At 68.8% G+C, this 14,972-nt stretch overlaps 1 protein-coding gene across 10 annotated transcripts in view; it reads right to left on the reverse strand.

Moving 5' to 3' along the window:
• Positions 1–14,972, reverse strand: part of ANO1 (anoctamin 1) — a 151,080-nt gene continuing 136,108 nt past the window's right edge. For all 10 annotated transcript variants that reach the window (XM_070062301.1, XM_070062232.1, XM_070062122.1 and 7 more), the window contains 6 exons: positions 14,663–14,808; positions 13,954–14,106; positions 9,133–9,185; positions 8,012–8,196; positions 2,625–2,730; positions 1–994 (listed from right to left, as the gene is read on the reverse strand). In XM_070062301.1, coding sequence (XP_069918402.1) covers positions 788–994; positions 2,625–2,730; positions 8,012–8,196; positions 9,133–9,185; positions 13,954–14,106; positions 14,663–14,808 — 850 coding nt within the window. In that variant the 3' untranslated portion in view covers positions 1–787. The remainder of the gene's footprint in view (positions 995–2,624; positions 2,731–8,011; positions 8,197–9,132; positions 9,186–13,953; positions 14,107–14,662; positions 14,809–14,972) is intronic.

Consider the following 14,972-nt stretch of genomic DNA (forward strand, 5'->3'; position numbering starts at 1 on the left):
TTACCAAAATAGAAGCCTTTATTCATAAAAATCTTTGGTAGTAACAGTATTTAAGGTCTTCTCAATGATATTTGCTTAACTAAGATAATAAACTCCTTCCACCTTTGAACTACAGGAAAAAAAATCCTCAAATCCACCACAGAATTGATTGATTTCCTAAACAAAAAAAACCAATAAATATCCAAACGCTCCGAGTGGCCCCTGGAAGCCGGAAGACTTCTTGCAGCCCTTAGGCGGTCGGCTTCTGGAAGCGCGCCCAAGGCCACGGCCAAGCGCGCCGTGTCCCACGCTGCAGGGGCGAGACTTCCGTGCGGGCGGGGCGGCTCGCAGGGGCGCAGCCAGGGCCACTGCACCCGTCTGGGCCTCCGAGAAGCATCGGACGTGGCCGTGGCCTCCCGTGAGCCGGGCGGGGCCCCCTGCTGACCAGGGCGGCTCAGCTCCTGACCCGGGGCGGGAAGAGACCAGCAGGCCTCTGGCTCCTCCGCTTCTGCGCTCCCCGTGGGCTGCATCGGGTCTGCCAGGCCCGGGGGACCGCCTTGTGGGGACTCGTGGAGGGCTTTGGGGGGCCCCGGGCTCTGGCAGGCGTCTCTCTCCGCAGGGCGCCGCCTTCGACGGGTGCTGCCGCCTCGGCACAGCCGGCATTCTGACCCAGCTTCAACACTCAGATAAAAAAACAACTTCCCTGCATAAAGGTTTTGTGCAAAAACAAGGAAAGATGAACCAGGAGGAGAGGGAGACGTGGCCCTCCAGGCGTGCCGGGGCCTGTGGGTGGGGAGGCGGGCCGGGCCTACAGGGCGGCGCCGTGGTGGGCGGGGGGCGCGCCGGCCTTGCGCTCCTTGTCCATCCAGGTGTCCAGCAGCTGCTGCTTGCCCTGCTCCTCCCGCATGAACAGCTCGACCATGAGCACCTTCTCCTTGTGGATTTGCTGGCTGATGTCCTTGGGGATGTCTGGGATGACCCAGTCCACGAAGTCGCTCATGAACATGACCAGGTTCTGGAAGGGCAGAGCAGAGCGCGGGGCTGGGGAGGGCACCGGGCCCTCCGGAAATGTGGTCTTTTTTCTAAGACCGCAGTTAGTGTCGGGTGAGGGTATGGGCGGGGATCTTTGACCTGCCGGTCCACTCCCCGGGTGCCCACCACAGCTGGGGCTCGGCCACGCACAGCCCTCGCCTGCTGCCTGCCAGCCGTCGGCAGGGAGCTGGCCGGGGAGCAGAGCAGCTGCGGCCCCACGAGGGCCCTGCGCAGGGGCGCCGGCGTCCCCAGGGAGCGCCTGGCCTGCCGCTGCCTTCGCCGCGTGCCCCTGGCCTCCGGGAACTGGACTCTCAGAATTCTAAACCTCTCGGCCGGAAGCCTGCACGAGGGGCTGCTGGACCCCAGCTCAGTACACAGAACAGCTCCGCAGAAAGGAATGCTAGCGGGAGAAGCAGCCACGTGGCGGGGAGACACGTGAGCACCCGTGACGCCCGTGTGGCTCCTCTGGTCTGCAAAGCCTGCGGGGCCAGCCGGAACCCCCGCCTCGGCAGTTCTGGTGGGCAGAAAGCGACACGCGCGGCTCTATGGGGCAACTCAGCTACCTGTCGCAACTCCACTGAGCACCTGTTAGCACCTGTGGCAGGTGCCCTCCGGCCCCCGTCCACACGTGGCAGGGACTGGCTGCTCAGCTCACAGCCGCGAGCTTCGGCACCTCCTGGCCCCTCCTCCTCCACACAGAGGGAGCTGTCTGCGCCAGGTGAGGCTGAGACCTCCTGGCCGAGCCCCTGCCTATGCTGCCCCCACCCAAGGCTTCCCCCCACAGCGGCCCCCCAGCGCAGAACCCCGGCCTCGGCTCTGCTTCCTGGGAACCTGACCTTGGAGGACGGCTGTGAGGAGCCAGCAGAGGGCGCAGCTGAGCTTGGAGGCGTGGAGAGAGCCGCCCAGGCTGCAGGCACGTGGCAGGGCAGCTCTGGGGCTCTGGGCTCTGCCCTGGCACGGCCTCACGCGCTCCCGGAGTCGCACGTGAGCAGTGCCCACGGGGCTGCGGCTGCTCCTCCCTGGGGACTGCACCTGCCAGCTGCTCCTGCCTGGGCCCCCGGCCTCGGGGAGCGACACGGGCCAGAGCCAGGAGGTCCAGGTTCTTCTGAGAGCCTGCCACCTGCTGTTGGTATTGGCCGGGTCTCGAACAAGACAGTGAGAGACCAGAGGGGTGCCCGCAGGGTCCCCTGTCTCCAGGCCTCTCACCCTGAACTAGACCTGCCCTCGGCAGCACCCAGCCCCCGGGTTCGAGTCCCGCCTCTGCTCCTAAGTCCAGCTCCCTGCTAGCAGGCCCCTGGGAGGGGGCGGTGATGGGGCCCTGCCCGCCACGCGGAGGGCCTGGGTTGAGTTCCAGTTCTAGCCTGGTGCGGCCCTGGGGAGTGAACCGGCAGAGGGAAGACCTCTGTGTCTGCCTTGTAAATAACATGAAAATAAAGATATAAAAATTAAGTACCATACCTGCCCGCCCTGAGTGGAAGTGGAGCCCTCTGCCCGTGGCCCTGGCCTCGGCCTCGCCTTTGCCCGTGAGCTTCTCCCAGGCCCTGTCTTTGCACACGGCCCCTCAGGCCCCTGCCCCTGACTGGGCACGGAGTGACGATGCAGTGTGGCCTCACCTGGAAGACGATGACGAACGCCAGGCGGGCGGCCAGCACCGCCCAGAAGTCCTTGGAGATGTCGTACTTGTGCTCCGACCACGGGGGCTCGCGGTAGTCCTTGTACCTGCGAGGGACGGCCGGGCGTGGGGGCGTGGTCAGCACCACCCGGGCCCGGTGGCGTGGGAGAGGCAGAGGGAGCCTCTGCGCTGGGGGTGGGGGCCGGGCAGGGCCCACGGGGCTTCCTGCAAAGCCAGACACCAGGAAGCGCTGCCGCTTGGGCCCCGCTGTGGCCGCACGCAGCCCTGGGACTCTCCCGCCCAGCAGTGTCCCCACTTCCAAAGGACGGGAACCCTGTCCCACGGGGATCTCACCTGGGGCCCCAGGAGGCCCCAGACAGCAGGGCCTGCCTGGCTGGAGGGGGTGGGCTGCCCCCACCCCCATCTCGCACCTCCCCCACCCCCCGGGGAACGACTCCAGAAAAACAACACAGGGCCATGTCCCCAGTGGCCGGGCGGGCGGCAGACACCCGCCCCAGCGCCTGCCAGGCCCTGTCCCCAGGCCCCCGCCGCCTCTCCGCCAGCTGCTGCTCGGTCGTCGCCATCAACCCCCCAGCCTGTCCTGTCTGCGGACGCTGCCGATGGCTTTGCGCAGGGCGCAGGAAGCCTTGGCTCTCCCCGGGGTCTGTGTCCCCCAGGGCCCCTCCCACTGCTCCCCGACTTGGGGGGGGTGCCGCACCCCCTGGGGCTTGGCCTGATGGCGCTGCCACCCCCACAGTGTTGGGCGGGCCTCAAAAGTGGGTCAGGGGACGTCCACACCAGGGCAGGGGCTCCCAGCTTGGCGGCAGGCGCGGCCTGGCCGGGCATTTGGGGCTCACGTCCAGCAGGGAGAGCAGGCGCGGGGGCAGCGGGCTGTGCAGGCCCCGCCCTGGCCTCTCTGGGCCTCCGTGTGAGTGCCCCCCAGCGGCACACATCTACTCAGCGGCTGCTGCGTGCCAGAGTCCGTGCGAGGGGTGGGGGTTCAGCGGGGGGCCCGGCAGCGCCCTCACCACCCAGAACTCTGTGTGAGTGTGAGTGTATGTGAGTGTATATGTGTGTGTGTGCATGAGTGAGTGTGTGTATGTGTGAGTGTGTCAGAGGCGCAGCCTCGGAGCCGGTGGGAGCCGGGACAGATTCAGGCCGGAACCCACGCCTGGCGCAGCCCCGCCCCCAGCGACAGAAGCCACACCTGCCGCCCCCTCTCTCGAGACCAGCTGTGCAGGAATCCTAGCGAATACCGTCACCCGGAAAACTCCTATGCACACTTCAGTGCCCAGTGGGAGCTGGGGTCAGGCGCCACCCCCACGCCTGCCCTGACCTCTGGCTCCCCCGGGGAGGACGGGGAGCCCTCTCTGGGTGTGGAGCGCGGATGCAATGGGACAAGGCCTGTGTCAGGGCTAGAGTGAGGGACGGCTCCCCGCTCTGCCACACCCCCGCCTCGGGGGGTGGCCAGCACCGGCTGGGAGCTCACAGCACCAACACACAAGGTCATGGCCCTGGGATGGCGAAGGCCCGGCTAAGCCCCAGCCCGGGGGCCGGTGTTGCGGCGCAGCGGGTTAAGCCACCATCTTCAACGCTGGCTTCCCTTATGGGCCGCTGGTTGGAGTCCCGGCTGCTCCACTTCTGACCTAGCTCCCCGCTGATGGCTTGGGAAGGCAGCGGAAGACGGCCCGAGTACCGGGGCCCCCGCACCCACATGAGAGACCTGGATGGAGCTCCTGGCTCCTGGCTTTGACCTGGGGAGGGAGCCGCAGAGGGAAGCGCACAAGACCAAACCAACCTCCAAGCCCCGAGGAGTGAAACGGGGAGACCCACGGTTTCCTGTCTCCGTGGAGCTCAGGATCACGGACGCTTAGACACCGGCTGTCGGTCCTGTGTTCCTGGCCAGGATACCCCCGGGCGCGGGCCGGGGGCCCGGAACCCTGGCTCCTTCCCGCCAAGCGCGGCTCAGCCCTCACCTGGCGGGCATCCCGCTACTGTCCCAGGGGACTTTCGGGAAAACGGGCCAACTCTTCTCCACGGTCTTTTCTGTCAAACCTGTGCCTTGCAGCTCTAACCCAGGCCTCCCCCGGCCAGCGCTGGGCGGTCTGACGGTCCCGCGGCGGGGTCACCCTGCTCCAGGGGGAACCGTGTGGCTGAGCTGGGGCTCGCCCTGGGGCCAGCCAAGGCTGGGTCGCCCGCACGTCACCGGCTAAGTGCAGGAGCCTGTGTCCACTGGAACAGGCGCTGGGCGGGGCGTCCACACCTGGTCTGTCCTGCCCCTCCCTTCCCCACGCAGTGCAGGGGCCCGGGGCGTTGCTGACCCCCGGCTGTCTGTCTGTCCTGCTGCAGGCCTGGGCCCCGAGGCCCTCACCAGCTCAGGGCCGCCGCCCGCCGGACACCCAGCCTCGGCGTCTGGGAACCTGGGGCCCGGCGTTTCGCGCGCTGGGCCTTGGCTGTCGGCAAACGTTTCACCCGAGGTGACCCGAGGGGCTCGACTTCTGCCTGCCCTGAGCCCTGCAAAGCCCCCTGAGCAGCCGCGCGGGGCGGGGCCTGCAGCTCCCTCTGCCCCAGGGCGCCCGCCTGCCCCCCCCCCACCACCTCGTACACTTAGTGCCCCAGGAAAACAGAGGCTGACGGTGTGCGCTGCGTCTCCCTGGGACGTCCCGCCCTGCACCCCCACACCTGGGACGTCCCGCCCTGCACCCCCCCACACCTGGGACGTCCAGCCCTGCACCCCCCACACCTGGGACGTCCCGCCCTGCACCCCCCCACACCTGGGACGTCCCGCCCTGCACCCCCCCACACCTGGGACGTCCAGCCCTGCACCCCCCCACACACACCTGGGACGTCCAGCCCTGAACCCCCCACCTGGGACGTCCTGCCCTGCACCCCCCAACCTGGGACGTCCCGCCCTGCACCCCCCCACACCTGGGACGTCCAGCCCTGCACCCCCCACACCTGGGACGTCCAGCCCTGCACCCCCCCCCACACACCTGGGACGTCCAGCCCTGAACCCCCCACCTGGGACGTCCTGCCCTGCACCCCCCAACCTGGGACGTCCCGCCCTGCACCCCCCCACACCTGGGACGTCCAGCCCTGCACCCCCCCCCACACACCTGGGACGTCCTGCCCTGCACCCCCCACCTGGGACGTCCTGCCCTGCACCCCCCCACACACCTGGGACGTCCTGCCCTGCACCCCCCCACACACCTGGAACGTCCAGCCCTGCACCCCCCCACACACCTGGGACGTCCAGCCCTGAACCCCCCACCTGGGACGTCCTGCCCTGCACCCCCCCACACACCTGGGACGTCCTGCCCTGCACCCCCCCACACACCTGGGACGTCCTGCCCTGCACCCCCCCACACACCTGGGACGTCCAGCCCTGCACCCCCCCCACACACCTGGGACGTCCTGCCCTGCACCCCGCATCTGGGATGTCCCACCCTGCACCCCCCAACCTGGGACGTCCCGCCCTGCATCCCCCCACCTGGAACGTCCCCGCCCTGCACCCCCACACCTGGGACGTCCCGCCCTGCACCCCCCACCTGGGACGTCCCGCCCTGTACCCCCCCACACACCTGGGACGTCCCGCCCTGCACCTGCCTCTCCCTGGGACGTCCCGCCCTGTCCCCCACCTGGGACGTCCCGCCCCGCACCCCCCCACACCTGGGATGTCCAGCCCTGCACCCCCCACACCTGGGACGTCCCGCCCTGCACCCCCCCACACCTGGGACGTCCAGCCCTGCACCCCCCCACACACACCTGGGACGTCCTGCCCTGCACCCCCCACCTGGGACGTCCTGCCCTGCACCCCCCCACACACCTGGGACGTCCAGCCCTGCACCCCCCCACACACACCTGGGACGTCCAGCCCTGAACCCCCCACCTGGGACGTCCTGCCCTGCACCCCCCAACCTGGGACGTCCCGCCCTGCACCCCCCCACACCTGGGACGTCCAGCCCTGCACCCCCCACACCTGGGACGTCCCGCCCTGCACCCCCCCACACCTGGGACGTCCAGCCCTGCACCCCCCACACCTGGGACGTCCCGCCCTGCACCCCCCCACACACCTGGGACGTCCCGCCCTGCACCCCCCCCACACACCTGGGACGTCCAGCCCTGCACCCCCCCACACACACCTGGGACGTCCTGCCCTGCACCCCCCCACACACCTGGGACGTCCCGCCCTGCACCCCCCCACACACCTGGGACGTCCAGCCCTGCACCCCCCCCCACACACCTGGGACGTCCAGCCCTGAACCCCCCACCTGGGACGTCCTGCCCTGCACCCCCCAACCTGGGACGTCCCGCCCTGCACCCCCCCACACCTGGGACGTCCAGCCCTGCACCCCCCACACCTGGGACGTCCCGCCCTGCACCCCCCCACACCTGGGACGTCCAGCCCTGCACCCCCCCACACACACCTGGGACGTCCTGCCCTGCACCCCCCATCTGGGACGTCCTGCCCTGCACCCCCCCACACACCTGGGACGTCCTGCCCTGCACCCCCCCACACACCTGGGACGTCCAGCCCTGCACCCCCCCACACACACCTGGGACGTCCTGCCCTGCACCCCCCATCTGGGATGTCCCACCCTGCACCCTCCAACCTGGGACGTCCCGCCCTGCACCCCCCCACCTGGAACGTCCCGCCCTGCACCCCCACACCTGGGACGTCCCGCCCTGCGCCCCCCCCCACACCTGGGACGTCCCGCCCTGCACCTGCCTCTCCCTGGGACGTCCCGCCCTGCACACCCCCACCTGGGAGTCCCGCCCTGCACCCCCCACCTGGGTTTCCTGTGGTTGGTCCTTCTGCACTGAGGCCCGTGGGCAGCCGGGGTCACGCTGCCCACTCCCAAGTCCCCAGCCCCTAGCCCAGGCTGCCCCAGGAAGTCCCGTGGTCCCAGGCCCAGGCTCCGCCCTCATTCCCTGTCCAGGCTTCCGTCTCCCATGGGGCTCCCTGCAAACCCCTGGAGCGCCTGGCCAGGCGGAGCGGCCCACGGGCTTGGAGCCTCGGGAGCCGCTGCTGCTGCCCGCCCGGCCCCGCTTTGCCTTGGGGTTTCCCATGACCCCAGACAACGGCCGTCAGCCAGGCCTGGCCGCCGAGAGTCCTCCGGTGAGACTCAGAGAGAGACACCTGCGGGAAACGGCAGGCTGCTCCGGGGCTGCGGGGCGGCCTGCGGGGAGGGGGCCCTCTGCCTGCCAGGAAGCGGCGCCGACACAGAGAGGAGCAAGGCTGGGGGCCTCCCGGCAAACTGCAGCTCCTGGATCCAGCCGTGCCTGAAGCCATCCACGAGTCGCCCCCTTCTCTCCTCCCTGGGACTTGCCTCTGAGCGACTGTGGGCCCTCCCAGAAGCCCAGCCCGGGCGGCTGGCAGGACGGTACCTGCAGATCTGCACCTCGTAGCCCAGGCCCAGGGGGTCGCTGGGGGCCGTGCCATCCTGGAAGTCACTGACGTCGAAGGAGGAGAGTGTGTGGTTGACAAAGCCGTGCATGGTCCCGTCCTGGCTGTACATGTACAGGTACACCAGGCGCGGGATGAAGTCGGACGTGAAGGAGATGACGAAGGCCTGGACGGGAACAGGGCGCTGAGGGCGGCACCGGGCGCAGGGGGCCGGCCACGGCTCCATCCCCCGCAGCCTGAGGAGGGGCCTGGGGCCAGGACTGAGCTGAGCGGGGAGGCACGGGAGCGTGCTGGCTGGCTGGCTGGCGGCTGCTGCACGGCCTTGGACAAACCGCCTCGCCACTCTGCCTCTGCCCGGTTCTCGTCGGAGCCCTGCCCGCTCTGTGCTGGGCCAGCAGGTGGACCTCAGAGCCCCAGGCCGCGGGCAGAGGCGGGTGGACCTCAGAGCCCCAGGCCGCGGGCAGAGGCGGGTGGACCTCAGAGCCCCAGGCCGCGGGCAGAGGCGGGTGGACCTCAGAGCCCCAGGCCGCGGGCAGAGGCGGGTGGACCTCAGAGCCCCAGGCCACGGGCAGAGGCGGGTGGACCTCAGCGGGGGGCGGTGTGCCGGACGGAGCGGCCAAAGCATCCCCACCCCGTGGGCTCGGAAACCGAGGACCCCCGGCAATGGGAGAGGCCAGCAGGGGTGGGGAACCCCGGGCTGAGCAGAGCTGCACGTGGGGGCGGGGACTGCGGGTCTCCCCTTCTCGCCACGTGTCTGCGTGAGCAGACACGCACGTCACGGAAACGTGAGGAACTGACTGTCCCTCCCAGTTCGTCCCTGTCTCCCCCTCCCCCTCCCTGTCTCCCAGGTAGGGGTGCACCCACGGGCCGAGGCGGGCCCTCTCACTCGCGGCTTGCTGTGCCGCCCCTCCCCACGGCCCACTGCCCTGCACACCCACGGACACTTTTCCCCGGGCCAGAGCGCTGCCCCCCACTGGGCATGGCACAGAGGGGACAACCCCAGCAGCCCGAGGCCCTGTCAGGGTGGAGGGCGGGAGGCCCCGGCCGGCCCCGCCCCCACGGACAGCGCCCGCCCGCAGCCGGGCTGGGCCCGGTCACTCACGTTGATGATCACGGCGAGCTTCCCCACGCCCCGGAGAATGTTGTACCAGATCCCTGCGGGAGGAGCGACCGCGGCGTCAGAGGCCCCTCCGGGACACGGCTCACGGGCAGCGGCCCGGGCCCCGCGCGTTCCCACGGCAGGCGGACTTGCGGCCATGGGGTGCTGCGAGGGGCGGGCCGGGGGGCGCCGGGGCCACAGCTGAGCCCGGCCCAGCAGCTGTCCGTGAGCAGCGGAGCTTCTCCAAGCCGCTGTCCCGCGTGGTTCTGAGCTGTCCCCCCACGAGCCTGCGTCTGCCCGGGGGCTCAGGTGCACCCCCCCAAGCAAGAACCGCACTGGGGACAGGCCACAGGCGCTCGGTGTGCACGCATGGGCCCCTGGGTGCCCTCCTGAGCCAGGCCTGAGAGGGACGGGACCAGTGCTGCTCAGACAAGCAGGCCAGGCCAGCACAGCCAAGCAGAGGCCACGGTCCCCCGCCCCCCGTCCCGGACAGCGACCCACAATGCTCAGCTGTCCCCCAGCCCTCTCTGGTGCCCGTCACTCCTCCTGGGCCCACAGGGGCCACAGCCTAACCCGAGACACTTGGCACGGCTCTGTGTGGCCTTTCTCTGGGCCTGAGGGAGGCAGGTGGGCAAGTGTGAGCCGGAGGCGGCAGGAGGGGGCACGTTCTTGCAGCACCCGGGTCATGAGAGGGAGCCCCTTCCCGCCCCCCGCATCTGCGCCTCCCCCGCTGAGAGCCCTCTGGGGATTCCAGGCGCCGGGCAGGCTGCAGACTGCACATCCCTGTATCCGGGCCTCGCTCAGTGTCGGAAGTGTTTGCTGAGTGACTGAGTGGCCGTCTGAAGCCCTTGCCAATGACTGCCTGTCCGTGGCTTGCTGCTGCTCCAAGAACACTGTCCGATGTTTAAAAAGCCAGGATGGTGAAGTTTTAAAAATGTAGGCAGATGGGGCCAGCGCTGTGGCGCAGTGGGTTAAAGTCACCACCTGCAGGGCCAGTATCCCGTAAGGGCGCCAGTTCAAGTCCCGGCTGCTCCACTTCCGATCCAGCTCTCTGCTGTGGCCTGGGAAAGCAGTGGAAGATGGTCCAAGTCCTTGGGCCCCTGCACCCCCGTGGGAGACCTGGAAGAAGCTCTTGGCTTCAGATCAGCTCAGCTCTGGCCACTGCGGTCATTTGGGAATTGAGTCAGCGGATGGAAGACTGATTCTCTCTCTCTCTCTCTGACTCTACCTCTCTCTGTAACTGTCTTTTAAATAAGTAAAACAAATCTTAAAAAAAAAAAAAAAAAGTAGGCAGCTGCTTTGGAAACATCCTAACACTGGCTTGGCTGATGGTGGCGCCCCCTGGAGGCAGGACCACGCACAGCAGCCCTGCTCTCCGCTCAGGGACGTGCATGGCCACCAACCCCATTACCACTGCCTTAGCCTTCTGTCTTCAGAGAAATACTCGTCCAAACCCAGCTCCCTACTGATGTGAGCATACAAGAAGCAACTGTGACATTCGCGGGCTCTGCTGGCTCTTGGACTCAAGCCGGAGACCTCCAAGGTGGGGCGCTGGGTGTGGGCGAGCCTGGGACCGGAGCCCAGCACTCGACAGGACCTGGGTGAGCAGTCGGCCTGGGTGACTGCCCAAGGGGCCCAGAGAGGCACCACAGGGCACGAGAGGGGTCTTCCGGCCCCCTTCTGGCGTGGAGCCCGTCCTGCCAGTTCCTGCACCCCTCCGAGTCCCGGTAGGGGCTCTCGGAGTGGTCCCTGGACCATCGGGATGCACCCAGCACCAGCCTCTCTCGGGGTGGGTGGGCCGAGGCGGCACCTGACGTCACTGTGACGCTCGGGGAGCCTCCCGGCCATTGAGATTCTGTGGTTCTCACGCGGCTCTCGTAAGCGAGCTCTGCCTCACTACTCCTCCCGTAAGGACTGTGCGTAAACACCCGAGGGTACTCAACCCCATTCCGAGGACAGGATGGGGTACCGGGCAGAGCCAGGAGCTGGCGGGGGAGGGGGTGCGGGGTGCTGGGCCTGCGCACACGCTGGCACCTGCTGGGCCGGCCCTGAAACGCACAGAAGCAGGAAGTCGGAGCTCGGGACTGGGGGCTGGGGCCCAGCTCTCACAGCACAGCCGGGGCCCTATGGTGACCTCAGCAGGCTACAGCAGGGCCACGGGGCGCCTGGCCACCCAGGCAGGGCCCAAGGGGCGCAGGTCCGTCTGGGCCCTCTGTCCCCTTGGGTGCCTGCCCGGGCCCTGCACGCCTCACAGGAGGAACACAAAAGCCTCCTCAGGGAAAGCCCCGGGGAAGGGGCCGGTGCCCAGCCGCGGGGAGGAGGGGCACACGCCAGGCTGGCAGGCAGCAGGAAGCGAGCGCTCCATCCGGGAGAGCCAGGGCGGACACGGCGTCCGGGGCTCCCGCAGAAGCCCGGCTGGCATGAGGGGCCGGGGCAGCCGGGAGGCCACCGTGCAGGCCCCTGCGCGCCTGCTGGCTCTGCACGTTTCCAGATGGGACAGCCAGGCTTCCCGCGGGGGACGCCAGAGCGCACGCCCGCCCGCCCGCCGTGGCTCCGCAGGGCCTCCGGGTCTTGGTGAGGGCCGCACTGTTCTTCCCTGCAACCGGCGGGGGCGCTCCACCGCGGGCAGCGCCTGTCCCCCGCCCACTGGCCAGGCCACCCCAGCACTCCCCTTGCAGAGCCCTGGGGGGCAGCCTAACAGCTCCTAAAGCAAGTGCTCCCGCTGGTGGCCGGGGGTGGGGGTGGGGTGTACTCTGCCTCTGGCTCAGCCTCTGCTGAGGGTCCCAGTCTCCCCATAAGCAGAGAATCTGCCCACGCTTCCTCCAGGGCTCCTTGGACAACCCAAGGGGACAGACGTTCCAGGGAGAGCTGTGCACGCCAGACCTCTGGGCGTGGCCTCCCAAGCAGGGTGTGCGACGAGAACCTGGGCTGCAGCTCGGCCTTGCTGGGGGGGGGGGTTGCGAATGCAAGGACTCCCCGAAGAGCGCCCCCCACCACGAGCAGCTGGGAAGGGGGTTCCAAAATTTTGTGCACCGAAAAGAACTCTTTTGAATTTCGTCTTCTCTGCAAATTCATGAAGCCCCTCCTGCCCGGGGCTCGCGGCCGGCCCAGCCCCTGTCCGTCTTCCGCCTGCCTCCTGCCTCGGGCCAGAGGACATCTGCGCATCTTCCGAGCGTGGGTGGGACTCGGCCTCCCAGTGAGGACAGCAGCTCTGAGCCCAGGGCTCCGTCCACACGGCTCTGCTCCCAGGGCCTTTTCAGAAACAGCGCTGACCTCCGCTCCAGCGGCCCTTAGGGGCAGGGGGCTCAGCCCACGGCCTCGGGGAGGCCGCACCAGGGATGCTGGATGAGAAGGGACCTCGGGGTCACTCAGCACAGGGTGTGGACATCTGGAGCAGAGAGCGTCTGGGCAAGTCCGCAAACTGGGCAGCCGGGGCGCGAGGGGCCAGAGCCAAGTGCCCAGCCCAGGGGCCGTGACCCCGGCCCCGTGCACCCCAGCTCGGACGGCCCTCCCCAGAGCACCTCGTTTCCAGGCCGGGGCTCCCCTCTTTGCTCCCGTGGCACAAGCATGAATCTGCGGGGTGAACTGGACAGACCCCCGACACTGGACTGCACTCGACCTGTGAGGCCGGCACCGCCGACGGGTGCGGTCTCTTAAGGCGGCCAAGCCAGAGCTCTGGTGGTGTGGCCATCTCTGGTGGGGCGGTGGGGATGCCACCAGAGCCACTGTGTGGCCCAGGGAGCTTCCAGCCCAGGTAGAGCCACCAACAAACGAAAGAATGTTTCCAACGAGAATGACTCCGGTCCAGGACTGCAGGGACTGGTGCAGCCGCCATGCTTGGCAAGACTGGGACTGCGGGGCTGGTATTGTGGTGCAGCGGGTAAAGCCACCGTCTGCGGTGCCGGCTCCCATGTGGCCGCAGGATCCAGTCCCGGCTGCTCCACTTCCGATCCAGCTCCCTGCTAACGAGCCCGGAAAGCAGAGGAAGACGGCCAGGAATCTGGGCACCCACGTGGGAGACCCGGAGCCAGAGTGTCAGGCTCCTGGCTTCCGCCCGGCCATCGAGGCCACTTGGGGAGCTGATGGAAGACCTCTCTCTCTTTCTGTCTCTCCTTTTCTCCAACTCTGCCTTTCAAATAAATAAAAAATATATCTAAAAGAATAGATTAAGCCGAGCACAGGGGCCCAGCCTGTCGCCGTGCAAGTCCATCTTGCTCACGGCAAGCGCTGGCGCAGAGGCGCGGCCGTAGCCGAAGCTGCCCGGCGCCGCTCTGTTGTTTTCACCCTGAAAGTCGGCTCCCCGGGAGGATGACACGGGCACCGCGTTTGCTGCTCGGAGTCGCTCAGCCACAGCCCGTACGGCCCCCTGACCAACCCCGGCCAGGGGCCAGCTCTGTGTGGGCCTAGGTGCCCCAAGGCAGTGCGCCCCACGCCTCCCCACCCGGCGCCTCCGCGTCAGGACCTGCCTGGAAGGTGTCCTGGACCTGGCGTGGCCCCTGGGCACAGCCCGCGCTGCCCACCTGCTTCTGGGAGCCCTCGCTGTCTCCTGCCAAGCAGCTCTGTCCCCGCCCCCAACCCCAACCGGTCAGCGCTGCGTCCTGGGAGCGGCTGCCACGGGAGGGGCCTCCCCAGACGCCGACAGCAGGTTGCTGCGACAGTCGGACACCAGGTGCTCGCTCTGCCCAAACGGCCCCCCCGCCCCCGGCCGGCTCATCACCATCGCGGGAGGAGGGCGGTGAGTGTCGGCGCGTGGGGTCACCTGGCCCGGGCTCCACCCGGCAGGGGGCAGGGCTCTGGCTTTAGGGCTGGCCCGCGCTCGCTCACCAATGTCCTTGGCCCTGACGGCCACGGGCCTGCGGAGCTCGGTGACGAACTTCTTGGCGTCCAGGCGGATCTCGATGATGTTGTTCAGCAGAGCGAACAGCGGGGCCAGGGGGAAGGACGCCACGAACAGGGTCACGAAGCCGAACTGGATGACTGCGAGAGGGGCGCTCAGCGCCGCGGCTGTGCCCCGGCCCGGACGGCGGGGCCAGGTGAACCCTGGGTCTGGCCAGTGCCCACCTACAGAGAGGCGCTCCTGGCCAGACCCACGGTGACCCAGGACTCTGCCCAGAATCCCAGTGTTGGCACCGCTTCTCAGCGGCCAAGGTCACACGTCACCGCCCGACATGGTTGGGTGTGACAAGGCTCAAGGCCCGGGTCTCTGGTGGGCTCCTGATCTGCTGGGGCTGCAGCCAGACCACAGGTGGGCAGGCCTGGCCCTGGCTCCCTGTGGGCTCCACGAGGAAGGGGAGACGAGCTACAGACCCAGAGTGGGATTCGGAAGGGCTTCAGGGTGGGGGGCGGTGCCCCGAGCGGGCTGTGTCGGGCCGCGCTGAGCCCTGGATGACCGGGGACTCGGGCTGCCCCCGGAAGACAGGGCCGACCCAGAGCAGAGGCCCAGGGCCGCTGTTGCCCCTCCCTGCCTGCCTTCCTGCCCGATGATCTGGGGGGGACAGGCGTGCCCCGCGGCCCCGCGGCCGAGCGCACGTACTCATCTCCATGTACTCGGGGGTGAGGCCGGCGAAGGGCTCCAGGTTGAAATCCACCTCGTAGCGCTGCTTCTTCTTCACGCTCTCCTCGCGGGCCGAGGGGCTCTGCCGCTTCAGCTTCAGGTACCGGATGAACTTCTTCATTTTCCTGGGAGAGGCGGGGCGTCACCGGGTGGGCGGGGCGCGGGGGCTGGGGCTGGTCGTGGACCCTGCGCTGGGCGGGGCGCGGGGGCTGCGGCTGGCCGTGGACCCTACGCTGGGCGGGGCGCGGGGGCTGCGGCGGCTTCTCCAGCCGGCCTCCCTCTGGGGCTC

Source organism: Oryctolagus cuniculus, chromosome 1 (genome assembly GCF_964237555.1).
Source record: "Oryctolagus cuniculus chromosome 1, mOryCun1.1, whole genome shotgun sequence".
Taxonomy (NCBI): Eukaryota; Metazoa; Chordata; class Mammalia; order Lagomorpha; family Leporidae; genus Oryctolagus; species Oryctolagus cuniculus.